Consider the following 18,110-nt stretch of genomic DNA (forward strand, 5'->3'; position numbering starts at 1 on the left):
TTTCTCACCTGTTTCCTCACTTGAGCCTCATGAGGCAGGCGCTTTTCTTCCCTTTTTACAGAGAGGGAATCTGAGGCACAAAATGGTTAAGTGACTTACTGCAGACCCAGATCTTAGCCTCTAAACCCTGTCTTCTTTCTACCCTATACCGCCTTCAGCCTCTTCCCACTCATATCTGAGTCTTGCACTTCTCCAGCCCCCAAACCAGCTCCCAAACAGGCCCTTGGGCCCCTCCACCCTTAGCTGCTCAGGGCCACTACTTTCCCTGGAGATCAGGACTTGCCCAGTCAATCACCAGCTGGGTACTTCATCTGTGCCAGACCCCCTTTTAAAAGCATTTAGCCATATTTTCTCTCTCTCTAGTTAAATACATGTATAAATAAATATGTAAATACATGTATATTTATTTTGTTGATCCATATGTGAGAACACTGTAGACACCAAGGCATTTAAATACTTTATCACACGTTCTCCAAAAGAACGACAAGTCCATAATCACATCAGAGAGATTTAACATTGACACAATATTGTCTAATACACAGTCCCCATTCAAATTTCTCCAGTTGCCCCTCGAAATATCCTTCATAGCTTTTTTTTTCCTGATCCAAGATCCGCTCAAGAATTGGGCATTGAATTTTGTTGTCATGTCTCTCTAGCCCCCTCTCTTCTAGAATAATCTCCTTGCTTTCTTTGCTTTCACAATATTGATATCTTGAAGAGTTCAGTCTGGATGTCTTGAAGAATGTCTCTCAACTGAGATCTGTCTGATTGTTTCCTTATAACTAGATTCTGGTTAAACGTTTTGGCAAGAGCTCAGCTTGGTGGTGTGTGCCCTTCTCTGTGGGTGCTGTCAGGAGCCGCGGTTTGTCAGCATTACCAGTGATGCTCAATTTCATCACTTGGTTAAGGTGGTTTCCTCCAGCTCTCTCCCATATAAAGTTACCTTTTCCCTTTGTGGTTCATGACTCATCTGTGGGAGTTAATACTTGAAGATTCTGAGACGATCTTGTTTCCCAGCAACATTTTACCCAATAGTTTCAGCATCCATTGGTGATGATCCTTGCCCAAATCAATTGCAAGTGGATATTTGTTTAATTCCATCATCCCTTATGTATTTTTTAGTTGGCATTCTTCATAAAGTAGAGCTTCTCTGCTCTGCATGGTAAGAAGTGCTACCTCCATTTTACAGATGAGGAACTGAGGTTGGGGAGCTCAAAACATTCACTGCGTGAGTTGCAGAGCTGGCGTTCAAACTCAGGCCTTTGACATGCTCTGAGCGCATACCCATTGCCTTCTATAACCTTCTCCAGTCCTGGATTTCTTCTCTGATGACTTAGCTCTGAGCACACGGTGAGAAGCCATGCCTTCTCCCGGTGGAATTCCTGTAGCAAGTGGCGAAGATGTTTAGAGCAGTGCTGGTGGGGGGTCAGGGAGGGAGATTTCCTCTCCTGAAATCATGAGACAGCCTTGCTCCAGCTTCCCCAACCTGCTTCTCACCTTAGAGCCTCTGGAGTGCCTCAGCCTCCCTCTTTGCTGCCCCTGAGGGCCCCTCACCCCTGCCAACCCCATTCCATCCTTGCTGGGTCCCCAGAGCTGTGGAACATGACTGTGGTGGCCCCAAGCCCAGGAGGTGACCCCCTCAGATAGGCCCAAGGTCGATGACTCTGCCGCATGACTCCTAAAGACAGGTAGAATGATCCCCTAGGTCCGATTTCCATTGGGGAAATAGGGTCACTATCTGGCCAGCAAGCACATCATGCCTACACCTTGCTCTAGAAAGATCAGAGGGATGACCTATGATCGGAGTGCGGGCATTCTGGAGGGAGAGTGGCAGCGGGGTCCCCTGCCCACCCGGACCCTTCCCTTCATTTCCCGCTCTTTACTTACACACCTCGCACCTGGTCCATTCACGAACCACTTGCTCAGCAAACACTGACTGGCTGCCTACAGTGTACCAGACATGTGCTGAGGCGCTGCTGGGCCAAGACTCACTCCCAGCCTTCAGGGAGCTGCAGATAAGGAGACAGACAAGGAAAAAGATCCTTGGGGATTAAGCATTGTGAGACGTGCCTGATTGCACCGAAACTCTAGTGTCGTCTCCGCAGATCATCTCATTTAACTGATATGGCAACCCTAGGGGTGCATACAACAGTGATCTCATTTTATTTTTATTTATTGGATTGTGTTGGGTCTTAGTTGCGGCACGTGGAATGTTGGTTGCGTCATGCAGGATCTTTTGTTGCAGCCCACAGACTCTCTAGTTGTGTTGCATGGACTCAGCAATTGTGCTGTGCAGGCTTGGTTGCTTCAAGGCAGGTGGGGTCTTAGTTCTCTGACCAGGGATCAAACCTGAGTCCCCTGTATTGGAAGGCATATTCTTAACCACTGGACTACCAGGGAAGTCCCCATGAGCTCATTTTATAGAGGAGGAAACCAAAGCTCAGAGAGGCTCCCCATCATGCTCAAAGCCTTACAGTAAATAGCAGGGCTGGAAATGAAACAGCTTCATCATGTGTATTTTCCCAGAGTGTAGGGCATGACTTGTGCAAAGGCCTGGGCACCAGGGAGAAGGCGGCATTGGGGAATTGTCAGGATCCAGCATGCCTGGTGGCATCTTCCTCCCTCTCCCTTGGGCCTCCTGTCTTTCATGTTCCTCTCCTTCCCTCTCCCTCTCTCTCCTCCCTGCATACCTGCAGAGCAGAGGCTCACTGCCTCTTGGGTGTCTTAGCCCCTCTACTCCCATCCGTCGTCCTCAAGTCCCCAGGGGCTGTGGGGCCCACATTCCTCTCTGGCTCTCTCGGGCCCATTAGTGTGTTTACGCTGGAGCGGGTCCCAGGGGAGCTGAGCCTGGACTCTCCCGCCCCGCCCCCACCACAGAGGAGAGTGGACACTTTCGAGGCTGTAGCTGGTCACAGCCACGCAGGAGAACGGACCCAGGGTCCGAATTCCTGCCCCCCTGTCCGAACAAGTCCAGCGCGGCCACCGGTAGCCCCTGGGGTCCCCGCACCCCTTCCCGCACAGCCCCTCCTCTGGCTGACAGGCCCTAATCTCAGCTGTCTTCGTGCAGCCAAGGTGCACGAAGACCCTCCAAGCCCAGGGTCACCTGACGCCGACACATTTTAATTCAGAAGCTGATTTCTGCTTGTTGGCAACATGTCATTTCTGAAATTGCTTTCTCTGCACAGAGGCAGGAGATGTCAGAGCTGCGCAGGTGTTACAGCGGTGCCGCCCCCACCAAGCACCCAACCCCTCAAGTTCAGGAAGGATTAAGGGGCGGGGTGGGGGGGCACACATTAGATCCTCAAGCTATGCTTCTCATATTTCCCCAAGGGCTGTGGAGGGATGGGGGGGCCCGGGATGGGGGACGATGGGAACAGCCTCTGCTTTCCTCTCTGCCCAAAGACAGAGGCCCAGATGTGGGAGAATGAAGTTGATGTGACTGCTGAAACTGACTCTACATCAACAGTGGATCATTTTGAGCGTGTGGGCCTGAGAGGTGATGAATTCTTAGCTTTCCTTAGCTTTCGGCTCAACGCCCTGCAGAAAGGGACTAGCCCGGCTTGCTCTGCCTCTGGAATGACCACGACAATCTGCCCCCAGCACTCACTGGTAGCCATGTATACTCTCTGGCTTTCATCTGTAGAGGCAAAATAAACAAGTTTGGGGAAAACAAACAGGAATGTGCGGGGCAGGATGAGTGCTGACCCAACGCTTGATTCACTGCTCGGCAGGAGGCCACTTGGAACCAAAACCCTCGCCCAGCACTTTTCTTGCCCGGCCCTGAAATCACAAACAACCCCTTGGCCAGAGTCCTACCGGGCTACTGATGAGCACAGCCTGCTCTTCTGACACAGAAAACACGATTAGACATGCACAGGTGCCTGGAAAGTGCCCGGCCGGGTGCTGGACACTTGGCTCCCCAAGAATCCCAACTGAGCTTTCTCAGGACAACGAGGCTTGGGCGGTGAGGGTGATGGTGGCCAAGAGCAGGGAGAGAACACTGTGTTTTGGTGTCGAGCCCTTTGCCAGGGCCAGACCACCAGACAGCGAGAGAGAAGAAGAAAGTGCAAGGATGTTTCAGGACCAAAGAACTGAGTGAAACACGACAGTGTTGGTGCTGAATCACTCCAGAAGCTGGTGACTTTGGGAAAGTGACTAACCCTGGGGCTTGGGTCTGGTCACCTGTAACACTAGGCTAATAATAGAAACCGCCTCCCCTGGCTTGGTGACTGAATGAGATACTGGAGGTAAAGCATTTGGCCTGATGCCCGGTGTGGAGTTCAGGACTCATTCAACTCTCGTTGTCATTAAAAGAACAAGCTTTACGTGTTTTAGACCATCTGAGAAGCCGTTTTTAAATACTGGTTGGTAACGTCCGTGCAGAAGCTGGCTGTGAAAACAGGAAGCACTGACTCTGAGGGCAGCTGGAACTGGAGACCTATCCTGGGCGGGGCCAGCTTGCTGCAGAGCATTTGGCACAAACTGTAGTCCGTCCACCCCTTCTCATTTCTGTTAGCTTCTTCCCTTGGGTGGTGGAGGAAGGGCTGTTTTAGAGGCTGCAGAGAGGAACGTGGGAATCCTTGGTCCTTGTCAGGCTGTAATAAAGACATGAAATCTGCTGCATTTGCTCGTTTTTGCTGCAAACCCCATTATTTTCTAGTTGTGATGATGGAATATCACCTCACGTGAACTTAAGCAAAAGTAAACGTTGGAGATCCCCAGGTGGCAATGGTGGTAAAGAACCTGCCTGCCAGTGCAGGAGATGTAAAGAGATGTGGGTTTGAGCCCTGGGTTGGGAAGAGCCCTTGGGGGAGGAAATGGTAACCCGCTCCAGTGTTTCTTGCCTGGGAAATGCCATGGACAGAGGAACCTGGTGGGCTACAGTCCATAGGGTCACAGAGACGGACACAACTCAAGTGACTTAGCACAAACAAACAATCCTCTCAAAAAGGGATTTACTGCCCCACATCATAGGCAAGAACAAGAATGGACCGCAACAGCTTCAGGCACAGCTAGATCCAGGTGCTCAAGTCTCCATGTGCCCTGGCTCTCCAAGCCTCCTGGTCACAGCTTAACTCTCATTTCCTAATGAGTTTCCCTCACCCTCCTACACCCCTGCCATCACCGAGGAGCCCACATCGGCCTCGCAAAGAGCCACGAGAGGGCACATCCCCCATCCTGTGGCAGCACCTATGTTTCCTTCTCTTTCTGGATGGTCCAAACGTTCTCACCCACTATGAGCACTGCCAGGAAACTCTAAAGTGCTCCATCTTCCTTCTCTCTCATCGCTGACCCACAATCTTCAAAAGAAATGCCACACAATTTAGTACTTGCTCAGGGTTCTAGCCAGGACCCTGCAAGACAGAAACCTCAACTCACACAGGTCTCGTGCCCGCTGGCTCCAAGCTCCACCGTGTCCATAGGACTCCCTCCATCTCTGGTTACTTCCAGGAGCTTGGCTGTGAGCAGGGCAGCTCCCAGGCCTGGTGGGTGGTGGGCGGGGAGAGGAAACAGAGCTGCTAGGAGACTCATTTGAAAAGAGTAATAATAGTCCACTTCCATCCCCATACTCAAATCCATCTCTGTTTGCATACCTTCTCTGATGGGGAACTCACCACTTCCAGGAGTGACTCCCTCTATGGACTTGGTCTCCTGTTGGTGCCTGTCCCCCACTGGGCCAGTCCGGCCTCATACCAGGATAGCTAACCATCACCCCCGTCCTCTCCCCACTTCCCTCCTTCTGCCTGAAACTCACTGGAGGATGGGCTGGATGCACGGGACCATTGTCCAGGGAGCCACATAGCGCTGAGTTGATCTCAAAGGGACAGTCCTGCCATCTCATTTCCCTGCCCCAAATAGCTACTTCCTTGCTGGAGGAGGCAGGGTGCTGAGGAGCAGGAAAGGGCCAGGGTAAGCCATCCACAGATGCCTGGTTTCCGGGCCTTCCTGGAAGGTCACTATTGACATCAGCCAAGCAGCAGTCAGGCCCTTCCGGGGCCCATTGTAAACAGAGAGATGGGGAAGGTCAAGGCCGGGGTGGTGAACCACAAATAAGCATCCCGTCCACAGAGCGTGACCTTCTCCCAGAGGAATTCGCCTTGTTTGCAGATCATATCGGTGCCCGGCCCGCCCATCTCACGTCAGATTGAGGGGAGAGATGGCTGCACACAGTGGGGGTCAAGTTAAAGTGTGTCTGAGGCTCTTTTAATTGTTTCCCTCTCATGCTTGCATGAGCGACCTCGAGCTCAAAGACACACGGGGCACAGTTCTGAGGTGTCTCGTGGCCTGGTCAGTCCAGGGGGGGACACGTATGCGCTGGCTGTGGGGCTGCCACTTGCTGAATGAGGGGAGGGTGGTGTCGTCACTGAGCCCTGTTCAGCTCACCCTTCTCCCAGCTCCTCCTTGGCCCAGGGGGTGGACGGAAGCAGGAGCCTCCTTCCCGGGACCACAGCATCACTGACACCCATGCCGCCCGCCAGGAAGGACACATGTACTGGCCGCAGGCCGAGGTGCTCACCTCACACAGCGGAGGAAGCACGTGGTTTTCTGGAGCCACGTCAGATCTCCGGCCTCTTCCCATTCTCCTTGCTGTCCCCGTATCTGTCACCTTGCTGCACCCAGGCTGGCGGGAGGGAGGGGTACCCTGTGGGTCCCACAGGTGGGTGAGGGGGCAGCGGGCAGGCTGGGTCTGGCCTGAGTACAGGACTGTGGATTCGTCGGAGGGCAGGAGAAGGGGGACGAGTGGGAAGAGCACAGATTTTCCAGGGAAGTTGTGGGCTCCTCTGGAATTCCTGATGGTGGAACCAGAGCCTTGCTCCTGGGCCTGGGGTGGGGGCTTCTGGACCAGGTTCTCAGAACGAGACAGAGGCTGCCGGCAAGCACCGTCCTGGATGAGGGCTAGGTGGGTGGTAGGGGTGGGGGGACCTGGTGTTTCTCCTACTCACCAGAGGCCTGCTTCTCATTGTGGACCTTGGACCAGCAGAGGCCTGGGAGCTCCTTAGAAGTGCAGACAGGTCAAGCCTCACCCCAGGCCCACTAGTTGGAATCTGCATTTTACATAACTTTAAATAATTACTCCCCCACCCCCAACTGTTGCATTTTATCCGTGGAGAAGGAGAAGCAGAGATTGAGAGTCACAGCCCCTGCTCAGCCGAGGCCCTTTGGAGCTGATGTTTTTACCCAAATCTGGAATCCAGAGCTGGGTCAAAGCATGCCTTTGGGTTCAGAACCCTGAACCTGTGCGGGCTCCACATAGAAACACACTTTGAACAAACGCGGCAGCAGGTCCCCAAGGTGTGTCTCATCACCGAGCCTGGGATGGCGACTTTACTTGGAAACGAGGTTTTTGCAGATGACAAGGGATCTCGAGGTGTGATCCCATAGATTCCTTGGGTGGCTCCTAAATGCACTGATGTGTGCAAGTCAGAGACAGCAGAGGCACGGAGGCACACACCAGGCCGAGGGCAGCTGCCAGGGGCTCTCAGAGGGCACGCAGCCCCAGGACCATCTTGATTTCAGATGCAGAATAAATCTGGGTCCTTGGAAGCCCCCAGTTTGTAGTCATTTGTTGTGGCAGCTGCAGGAAGCTGTGGCCATGCAGGCGCCTTCCCAGACAGGGAAAGAAAAACAGTCAAGAGTGATCCAAGAAGAAACAGTAACCTGGCCGGTCCCCAGTTCCAGTGACCTCAGCTCTGTTCCTCCTAGTTTCCTTGTTTCCTTTCTTAAATTTTTTTTAATATTTATCTTTTATTTATTTATCCAGCTGTACCTGGTCTTAGCTGTGACACGTGGGATCTAGTTCCCTGACCAGGAATAGAATCCAGGTTCCCTGAACTGAGAGCACAGAGTCCCAGCCACTGGACCACCAGGGCAGTCCCCTCGTTGTTTCTTTTTAATGCTCCTGAAGCCAAAGTACAGTCCAGACTGCAGGCACTGGTCCTGCGTGGTCGACTGGTCACCAGACCGTCAGAACCAGCCAGGCGTTCAAATGTACCGTGTGGTTTGTTCCTTCCCATCTTGTTGGGAGATTCTTTACAGCAATCATGATGCAGTGGACTGAGTCAGATTTTAACTGCTTACATGCCCCTCAAAAGTGGACCTGTTAAACAAGGCCTTTGGCCGAGCCTGCTCAGCCTCGAGGACTGTATTTTGGTTGCTCTAAAGCCGGCGTGGCAGCCCTGAATTTGGACAGAAACTCTGCAGGCTCTGGGACTGTTAGAGCATTTCAACACTTCCCTCTAAAAAGTTTCCAGGATTCAAACACAAAGATTCAGGGCAGTAGTTTTCAACCTCAACTCACCTTGGAGACACTTGGGAAACTTAAAAAGTAACAGCGGCAGTGTTTGGGCCTCCCACCAGATCAGACTCTCTAGAGGAACCTGGGCAACCACCTGCCTTGTGGAGTAGAGCTACCTCGAGGGGCTCCACGGAAGTCTCCTGTGTCGACATCCTTTCCATGTGTATTTATTTTATGTACTTGTTTGGCTGCACCGTGTCTTAGTTGCAGCCTTCAGGATCAAGTTCCCCGACCAGGGGTTGAACCTGGATCCCTGCATTGTGAGCATAGTCTTAGCCACTGGACCATGAGAGACGTCCCTCAGTATCCTCTTTGGAAATGCCTTTCTGCTTAAATTAGCAGCTAATCAACTTTCTGTTGCCCACAGTAAGCACCTGGATCAATGCAGGGTATAGACCATGGTAACCCCCATTTCATAGAAGTAGGAACCTGAGGCTCAGAGAGGTGTGGCCCTTGCCCAAGGTCATACAGGTAAAGAGCTACAGAGCCTGCCCTCTTAGTCGTGGGGTCAGGGATACGCATTGTCCCCACTGGCCTCTTGGTAAAGCCTTTGGCAGTGAACAATCGCTCCCTTGATGATGCTGGAGCAGCTGGGGAGGGACGGGGTTCATGGTGTCAGCTGGTGCCCAGACCCCCTCACACAAGAGGTGGACTCTGCCGACCAGTGGAGAAGGGGCGACCTGACCTCAAAAGGACTCTTGGGTACAGGAGACTTTCCAAGTACAGGGGCGTGTGTCCAAAGTGCGCCTCTACCCTGCTCACTGTCGAGGAGCCCTAGGTCGGGGCCGGCTCCCCTTTGGCCATTGCAGGCAGTAGGACGACACATGTCAGCACTATTCACGTGGGTGGTCCCCACCCCCAGGTTGAGTTTTGGTTTTTGGTTTGGGGTTTTGGGGCTTTAGGGGCCTTTGGGGGTATGTTACATCCACATCTGTGTTTGTATCAGGCAGAAGGGGGGCCTGGAAGGTGGTGCTCACTGCCAAGCAACCTGAGCTGCCCCATAACTCATCAGAGCAGAGGCCACTTCCCCACAGGTAAGGAGTGGGCAGAGGTCACCCTAGGGATGGTCTCCAAGCCTCCCATCGCAGCCCTCTGCACTCGGTGTCTAAATTAGGCTCACTCCTCCAGAAATCAGGGGTAAGGGCCCCAGAGGCCCAGGAGAGGCACAGAGGTGAGAGGTCACAGGATGCTGCCCCTGGGGGTGCAATCTGGACCTCTCTTGTGTCCTTTCTGGGAGGCTGCATGGCATTGGTGCTTATATGGGCTGTAGTTATAGTACAGTCTCTGACCAGCAGCAGTGTATGAGGGTTTGTACAAATGAACATTTCTGAGTTCCTACTGAATCAGAAGTTCTGCCCGTGGGGCTCAGTGCTCTGTGCTTTAATGACCTCCGGGTAACTCTGCTGCACCTCAGGTCAGAAAGCCACTGGCTTGTGCAGCCCTGTGAAGTAGGTACTACAACGTATTCTGCTTTATTGCCGAGGTAAAGGAACCTCAGAAGGCTTGAGCCAGTTGCTCAAAATTACACAGTTATTAAGAGGGAATGAATTAGTTAAGATGACTAAATTAGTTCAGATTAACTTCAGCTGTGAATAACAGAAATAAAACCCCAAAGACTCACAGATAGTTTATCAAACTAGCTTATTTTTTTCTTCATGGTCCAAACCACATGCTGGAGCTCCAACCACAATCCAGGAAGCCAAAAGGAGGAAAGGGAGGAAGGTCATGCCCTTCGCCTTTACATATGACTTCAGCTTACATCCCATTGGCCACAAATTAGTCAGTTGCTTCACCAGCATAAGAGAGGCCCTGGGAAATGAAGTCTCTATTTCAAGTTACCACGCACACAGGGGAAGCCTGGGGTTCTACTGCTGTGGGAGAACATAGTTGTTGGGGACAACCCAAGGGTGCAGCTGGAAATCAAAGCTGATAGTTTCACCATCTGATGCTATTTCATTACACAATGCCTCTCTCCTCCCCTTTCGGAAATTATGCAAAGACCAAGACTTCTTGAGCATCTTCCTGCTGCTTGCTGTACCCCTTGCACCTAGAACAATGCATGGCTAGAAGCAGATTTTTCACTGAGTGTAGATATTTCCAGGGGGTCGCCATGGCGGGTCTTAATTGTGGCATGTGAGATCTATTTCCCTGACTAGGGATCAAACCTGGGTCCCTTGCAATGGGAGCGCAGAGTCTTAGCCACTAGACCACCAGGGAAGTTCCCTGAATGTAAATTTTTACGAAGATTAAATTAAAGATCATGTATCTAGAAGATCTGTCTGCCTAGAGGTTTAGAATGTGGCTACTTGTTTAGCACCGAGCGTCTTGGTCAAGCCCAGAGGCCCTGCCAAGTGATATCTCAGACCCGAGTTCTGGCTGTGACCCCTCCCTCGATGCAAGGACTTGCAGCATCAGGGTTCCTGACCCAGCCGTCAGTGCTATTGATCAGGCCCGGTGAACCCTCCAGCCACAGTCCGAGGCGGGGTGTGGGGACTGGATAGGTGGAGACCCGTTCACGCCTGAAACCCTGGGACAAAGGCTGTGGCGGGGGTGCATCCCTGTGGTGGGGGCAGTGTGTCAGCTGTACCCTTTCCCATTTGGGTTTCCTTTGCAGGCGCAGGTTCTGGGGACCCCGGCGACCCTCCTTCGGCCCACGGGGTGCCCCAAGTTCCCTGTGGGGTCGTTCCTGGTCCTGTGCTGCTAACTGGGTCAGGCTGGGGGACAGAGAGCCGTCTGCACAGCCGCCTTCCCCATCCCACTCACGCAGCCTCAGAAACCCAATTTCTCCTGAATCCCGACCCGGGGGCCAGACAGACGGGCCTCATTCAAACACAAGCTGGGAGCAGAGGGCAGGCAGTGCTGTGCTGTTCCATTGTGACTGCCCCAATTACAGAAAAACACTAATTTCATGGCGTTTTTCAAAGCAAAGCAAATCTTTAGAAGGAATTGTCCTCATTTTTTCTCCACAGACAGGAAGCCTACAAGGGCTGTTTTATTTATTAGTCATGTAGATTCAGGTCAATTCCCAAATCTCCTTTGTCCAGCTGCCTCCTCCCACGGCTGCAGAGGGAGAGACAAATGCGAGGTGTTTGTGGGGTGTCTGGGGGGTCCTCTGTGAGCAGAAAGTGACCCAGCACCAAAGGGTCACTGTGTGGCCTGTACCCACTCCCCCGAGAGCCACTGCTGCACAACCCAAGCCTGGTGGAAGCGGGGAGGGTGGGCTCCAGGAGCCGGAACCCCATCTTTGTTCACAGTGTCCTCCCCTCATCTACAGCAGTGTTGGGCACTTAGTGCAGATAGTTATATGCTGGGGAATTTGGGAGAAAGTGACTGCCTACCATATTGACTCACAAGTTCAGCATCACTGAAGTACCTGGAGCAGGTGTTGTGGAGGAACCCCTGGAGCCCCTAGAGGGCCAGGGACCTGCAGCAGGAGGTGCCAGAGCCCGGGAAGCTCACAGGCCAGCAGGAGGAGTGGCCAGTTTGCAGTAGCCTCACAGTGGCCCTGACACACAGGGTCCAGCTGGACAGGGGAGTGTCCAAGGGGTGAGGGTAGATGGGCTGCCTGGTGGCACAGCTCCGCCCAGCTTTCTACCTGTCAGGTCCACTCCTGGGCCTTTAGTGGAGGCCCCTCTCCTAGCAGGGCCTCTGCCTGGGCCTCAGGGTGGACTGGGCCTGCCTCCCTGGCCAACTCCGAGCTCTGCTGGGTGCAGCTCGGGCGGTGGCTTGACCGCCAGGATTGTGCCTTCATTTCAGGAGCCTTAAAATACTCCTGACATTTTCCCGGAGATTTTCTCTCTCTCACTCTCAACAATGTAATTCTCATCACAGCCCCGCATGAAACTGGCTCCCAGGTGTCACCTAGCTCAGGAAGCCTTGGGTATTTGTTTCAAGGAAGCTCTGAAGAGCAAATGGGAAAACCTGCCCAGTCAAAGCCAACAGGTGCATATTAAATCTATTTACATTGAGACCTTTTTTTCTGCAAACCTCCTTTATTAGAAAAAAAATTTGCATTTAGAGAAGGAAGAAAATGTCTCGCAGGACGGGTGACAACTGTACTTTGTCTACAATGTTCTGCTCATTCCTGGAAGGCAGACTCGAGCTCGGTCTGAGGAGGGTCCAAACAGGAATTGGGATGCTTTGGGGGGTTTTTAAAAACTCCCTCCAGAGATGTCACTGGTTGTCCAGTGAGACTCTGTGCTTCCAATGCAGGGGGCGTGGGTTCCATTCCTGGTCAGGGAACTAAGATTCCACATTGAGGCGTGGCCAAAAAATATAAATAAAATGAATAAAATGAGCAAATGGCTTAAAACTATTAAAAAGACACATACACACACACACAAACCTCTCTCCAAAAGCAGAAACCGACTCTCTCTCTCTCAGGGAACCACCCTGGGCCTGGCCCCGTCAGCAGGATGATCCCTGAGGAGCAGATAGAGAAGAAAAGGACTTTTTAAATGACAGCAGCAACAACCTCCCCATGAGTGTCCTCGCAAGGCTGGACGTCAGAAGCCAGAGCACATTCCAACGTGGCCAGAAATGGAGAAAGAAGACTGAGGGGCGGTAAGGGCCATCACGGGGTTGTGGCCGTAGCCTCTTGCCCTTGGCTCCGTCCTCAGGCAAGGTAACAAAACCACCCTAGCTTTGCAGAGTCCCCATGAGAACCAAGGGTAGAGCGCAGACCACGGCCATCACCCAAGGTTCCAGGAGACACCTTGCTGGTAAGGAGGGTGGATGCGGAAGGTCTGCCGTGTGACGGGAACCTGTGAAGTGCATGGCCCTGCAGCAGATGGGGTGGGGCCTTCTGGGAGTCAGCCTGCTAGGTCACCAGGTGTCCGGGGAGGTGGTGCTTTGTCCACAAAGATACAGACAAGGTCTGCTCTCTAGAGAAACACAGAGGCCCGTGGGTCACTGTTCTGTACATTCGTAGCCCAGAGCACAGGTGGCCAGGCCCAACCAGGACATCGCAGCTAAGTTTAACATCTGCAAGGCCACAAGCCATCCCAGAAAGCAGGTCTGGCTGTCACTGTGTGGCCTGAGTGAGCCACAAAATCTAACCTCAGACTGGAAGAGGGGAGCCCAGGGCCCTGCTGACATGTCCTGCTGCTGATACCTTGGGTTGATTCTCTGGATAATAAAAGATTTCACAGAAGACCCCCAGGAACAGGCCTTAGAGACCGATTAGAAATAGGCCCCCAGGTGTTAATAGCAGTCACCCTCCTTGCTGTAAAGTGAGTGCCTGGACAATAAGCTTTTGATTGCCAATTCAGAGACATCCATCTCGAATAAACATACTGCCAGCTGTGTGACACAGTTACCAGCTACACAAGCAGATGAAGAGCCAGGCCACCTCACTCATCAAGTTCTCCTGTTAGAAAGCCCTGGATGACCCAGATAACTGCCTGTTTGAGGGACCCCGTTTTTCCTTTCTGACACACCAACTCTTGTTCTTATGTTTTAAATTCATCAACAAAGAGTAAACCTACAAAATTCTAGGTACCCCACTCTGCACCCTAGTAAAGGTAGAACCCCAGATCTGTGCCCCCCCCTTCTTGCTGGGTGGCCCTGGGTGTGCCATGTACCTTCCAGGACTTGTCAGTAATAAACCTTGTTTTTACAAATTTCCCTGATGGTTATTGCTGAGGTGTGTCTTGTACTTAGTAGCAAGTAGCAAGACCGGGAGCCGCCAGGGCCTTCAGGTAGGGAGGGAATGCAGCATCAGGGTCTTTTCCAATAAGTCGGCTCTCACATCAGGTGGCCAAACTATTGGGGCTTCAGCTTTATCATCAGTTACTCAATGACTATTTGGGACTAATTTCCTTTACGATTGACTGGTTTGATTTCCTTGCAGTCCAAGAGTCTTCTCCAGCACCACAGTTTGAAAGCATCAATTCTTCGGCGCTCAGCCTTCTTTATGGTCCAACTCTCACATCTATGCATGACTACTGGAAAAACCATAGCTTTGACTATACAGACCTTTGTTGGCTGAGTAATATCAACTGCTTTTTAATACAGCAATGTATACAATGTAATATAATGTCTCTGCTTTTTAATATGCTGTTTAGGTTTGTCATAACTTTCCTTCTAAGGAGCTAGCCTCTCGTAATTTCATTGCTGCAGTCACCGTCTGCAGTGATTTTGGAGTCCAAGAAAATAGTCTCTCATGGTGTCTGCTTTTTCCCCTTCTATCTGCCATGAAGTGATGGAACCAGATGCCATGACCTTAGTTTTTTGAATGCTGAGTTTCTAGTTTTTTTCCCTAGGTTGTTTTCTGTTTGTTTGTTTTTTTTTTTTTTTAATAGTAGCTATCCTAGTGGGTGTTTTGATTTGATTTCTCTAATAATTATTGACGTTGAACATCTTTACATGGGCTTGTTGATCACTTGTTTATCATCGCTGTACAAATGTCTATTCAAGCCCTTTGCCCATTTTTTAATCAGGTTATTTTATTTTTTTGTTGAGTTTATTGCTGTGTCTCAGCACCTGGACACACGGGAACAGCTTGTCACTTCACACTGAACCATGTGCAAGCCAGCTCACTGCTCACACAAACTCTGTCTGCCTGCTGGACCACATTCTCACATTTCAAAACTTAGTTTTATCTGGTAACCCTGGTAACTGACCTCCTGATGGCCTATTCGGGAATCCCAATGTCCTGTTCTCTAATTCCCAAATGAAAACAAAACAAAACAACTCTGTCCTTGAGCGTAATTTCTAATCTTTTCTTGCTGATGTGGGTGTGTGTTTAGATGACAAACTCACCTGGTAGAGCTGAGTTACGTTTCTGTTTTGTGAAACAAACGAAGGTGTGACACGATGTCCTTCAAAGCCCTCCTAGGTCTCACTGAGCCCACAGAGGGAGGCTGTGTGTTGCTGCTTAAAAGCCGGAGCTTCACAGGGGTGCCCTTTGGGGTGAAGTCAGAGCAGGTATAGCTCTAGCCAGGCAGGGGACGGGGGGCCTGTGTCCCTCTCCAGTGACTTTTTAAGGCAACACTGTGTTGTCTCCTGGTTGTTGAGACCTTGATGAACCATATGTGGAGGGAAAATCATTAAAGCAAGGACATGTCTACTCATGACTCAGTTGAAACAGCCGTCGTCAGGCAGAGGCCACAGGCCAGACCAGCACAGAGCACACTTGCTGGGCACCTGCTCCCAGCTGTGGAGAGCCATAGGTGAGTGTACAGATACATGTCACTTTTAAGATCCAACGCCTAGGCCCTTCGACAGAAAGAGATGACAGGAAACTGATAAAAACCAATTTTCCTTTTAAAAATGTTTAAGAGACTGAAATTAGATTCCAAGATAACGTAAAAGAAAAATAGAAATCTCAGAGGAAGTGAAAATTGCTTCATTTCAATAAAAATGGTCCCCAGAGCTTCCCTGCCATCACTATGATTTCCCAAACTCTGCAAGGCTTCTCAGGGAGCCCAGTTCCTCATAGAATCTTGGCTATTATTGCCCCTTTTAAGGAATTTGTGTTTTTCTCTCCTTGGTTTAGTTTAGGGTTTTTTGGGTGTTTTTTTTGCATGTATCCTTTTATTGAAAACCAGGTTGTAGGTAAATATTAGCTTCTATGGGAAGCTATTCATGGCAAATTGTTGAGGGAAAAAACAGATTACAAAACAACATGATGTCAAATTTGCTTTTAAAATATATATATATATATATATATATATTTAAAATGTAGGCGAAGACAGACAACAGAATGTTAAGCATGGATATCTAAGTTTTGGAAGACAGCATTTTTCTTCTTTTGTGTGCTTTTTTGCACTTCCCCAAAATTCTTTCATCGAATATTTTTTGTTACCAGACTTTAAAATAGGGAATATTATTTTTAGAGTTAAAAAAAAAATCCTTAAAAGTCCTCTTTTTCCCACCTAATAAGCCTGGAAGTTTGCCTGTGCTGCTGTCAAATGAGGCCATCAGAGACCCAAGAAGAGACCCCAACTACTCACCCGTTCCCCCCACCACCGCCACCCAGGAGCAGTGATCACATCTCATTCACCAAAAGCACACCTGGCAGGTTCTGGGGGTGGTTGCTGCACAGGAGCTGGGTATGTGAAGGCCGGCCAGCCATGCCACCCCTCTCCCATCTTCCCACCAAGGCCACCTGAAGAGAGCTTGCCATTTCCGTCTCCCTGCCCCCTGAGCTGGCGGGGCCCATTGTTCAGACCAGGCACAGTGGCATCTGCCCTTGATATGTGGGGATGGAGGGTCAGCAAGTATTGCCTCTGGGGAAATCAATTATGGGCCAATGCCAGACGGCCCTGTGCCTTGGGTCATGCTCTGTTCCCCCCCACCCCAACACACACAAGACAAATCACTTCCTGAGTCACACCCAGTGCTCTCAGCCTCCCCTCGCCACTCTTGGCCAGGCTCCATCAGTGCTGACTAACCCCTCACCTCCCGCCCCCAGCACTGCATCACACGATGATGAAATTGTGAGCCTGGCTGCACATGACGCTGAAACCAGAGCTGAAATGCAGAAAGAGCAGGAAAGAAGATGCAGTGACGATTCTATTTGCTCTGATGCCCGCCTTGCTTTTCCTGCACCGCTGGCTAATTGGACACCACGTGTGGACAGCTTCCCAGATGTGTAGCCACAGACCAGGAAGAACAAACAGGAAATTGTCTTTTAAGCCCATTCCCTGGGCCCGAGGCCCAGACACTATGCCTCACCCTGGACGGGGTGGTCTCTCACTGCCCCCATGCCTGGGTGGGCAGGGATGGGTACCACTGAGATGCCCGTGTACTGGTGGTGGAATCTCTTGCCTGAGGGCACAGAGCTGGTGGCACCTGTCACATGTGGGGTTGGAGCCTTTTCTCCAGGCCTGTCCCCAGGGCACACTGTCCCCTACAGCCTGAGGTCACATGGGGAGGGGCTCCTGTCACTGCTTCAGGTTAACTCTGCACCTTGTTCCTTCCCCTCGATTCTCATTGCATGAAAACCCAGCTGTCACCCAGGAAACCCACTGGCATCCACTGGGGTCCACTTGGAGGGCAGTGCTAGCCCCTGGGGCCCTCCATCCAAGCCTGGTTTTTCTGTAACTTGGACGCTGAAGACTTTTCAAAAGTGGGCAGGGAGCTCCTAGGACCCCCAGTTAGGGGGAAGGTATTCCACGCTGTCTCCTCTCCTTGCATCCACAGCAGCCACTGGTCAGACTGACAAAAACCGCCTTCTTGTCAACTGTCACCGAGGCCACCGGAAAAATCACGACTCAGGTAAGCCAGCGATGCTCCCAGAGGTGTGACACCCACTCCCCCTTTGCTCTGGGCCCCTAAGCACTCTCCTTACTGCCAGCCCTGAGCTCTTCCAACAACAAGCACTTCCTGTGGGTTTCTACCCAGTGAAGATGCTGTGGAGGAAGCACATGTGGACCAGAAATGCCGTCGTCCCTGAATATCCCCTCCCAATTTTAATTTTGTCCTTGAGTCAGCATCGCAGGCTCCTCCCAGTTCCCCCACCGACAGACGACTCCTTCCACCTCCCTGGGCCCTGCTTCCTAGTCTACGAGATGAGGGTGCCACGGGGACAAGCTGGGACCCCCAGGCCTGTTCTCTACGACTGGGCCTGGGATCTCCTTCCTCCCTGTCCAGCAGGTCTTGGTACAGACCAGAGGCCAGGACACGGCATGTGGACTGGCAGGCGGGTCTTCTGATGACTCTTCGGATCACACCGTGTGGCTGAGCCAAAGACTGGCAGGACATGTTCAGCGCTCACAGGGCCACCTTTCCAGAGATGTGGTGAGCAGAGATGGACAGAGGCTGCTGGTCCATCTTGACACCACTTCCAGGGTTCAGCTTGGATCCTGTT

General features: G+C 51.5%; 1 protein-coding gene across 2 annotated transcripts in view; it reads left to right on the forward strand.

Annotated features, from left to right (window-relative positions):
* Nucleotides 1-18,110, forward strand: part of LOC145543088 (uncharacterized) — a 35,949-nt gene that overhangs the window by 15,729 nt on the left and 2,110 nt on the right. The window contains exons 2-5 of one of the 2 annotated variants that reach the window (XM_081583484.1): nt 12,680-15,468; nt 16,182-16,350; nt 17,444-17,518; nt 17,894-18,040. In XM_081583484.1, the coding sequence (XP_081439610.1) occupies nt 15,359-15,468; nt 16,182-16,350; nt 17,444-17,518; nt 17,894-18,040 (501 nt within the window). In that variant the 5' untranslated portion in view covers nt 12,680-15,358. Of the gene's footprint in view, nt 1-12,679; nt 15,469-16,181; nt 16,351-17,443; nt 17,519-17,893; nt 18,041-18,110 lie in introns of those variants that run through there. The other variant, XM_081583485.1, reaches the window with a different exon arrangement.

This window comes from Giraffa tippelskirchi, chromosome 3 (assembly GCF_054371585.1).
Source record: "Giraffa tippelskirchi isolate mGirTip1 chromosome 3, T2T-mGirTip1v1.2.pri, whole genome shotgun sequence".
NCBI lineage: Eukaryota > Metazoa > Chordata > Mammalia > Artiodactyla > Giraffidae > Giraffa > Giraffa tippelskirchi.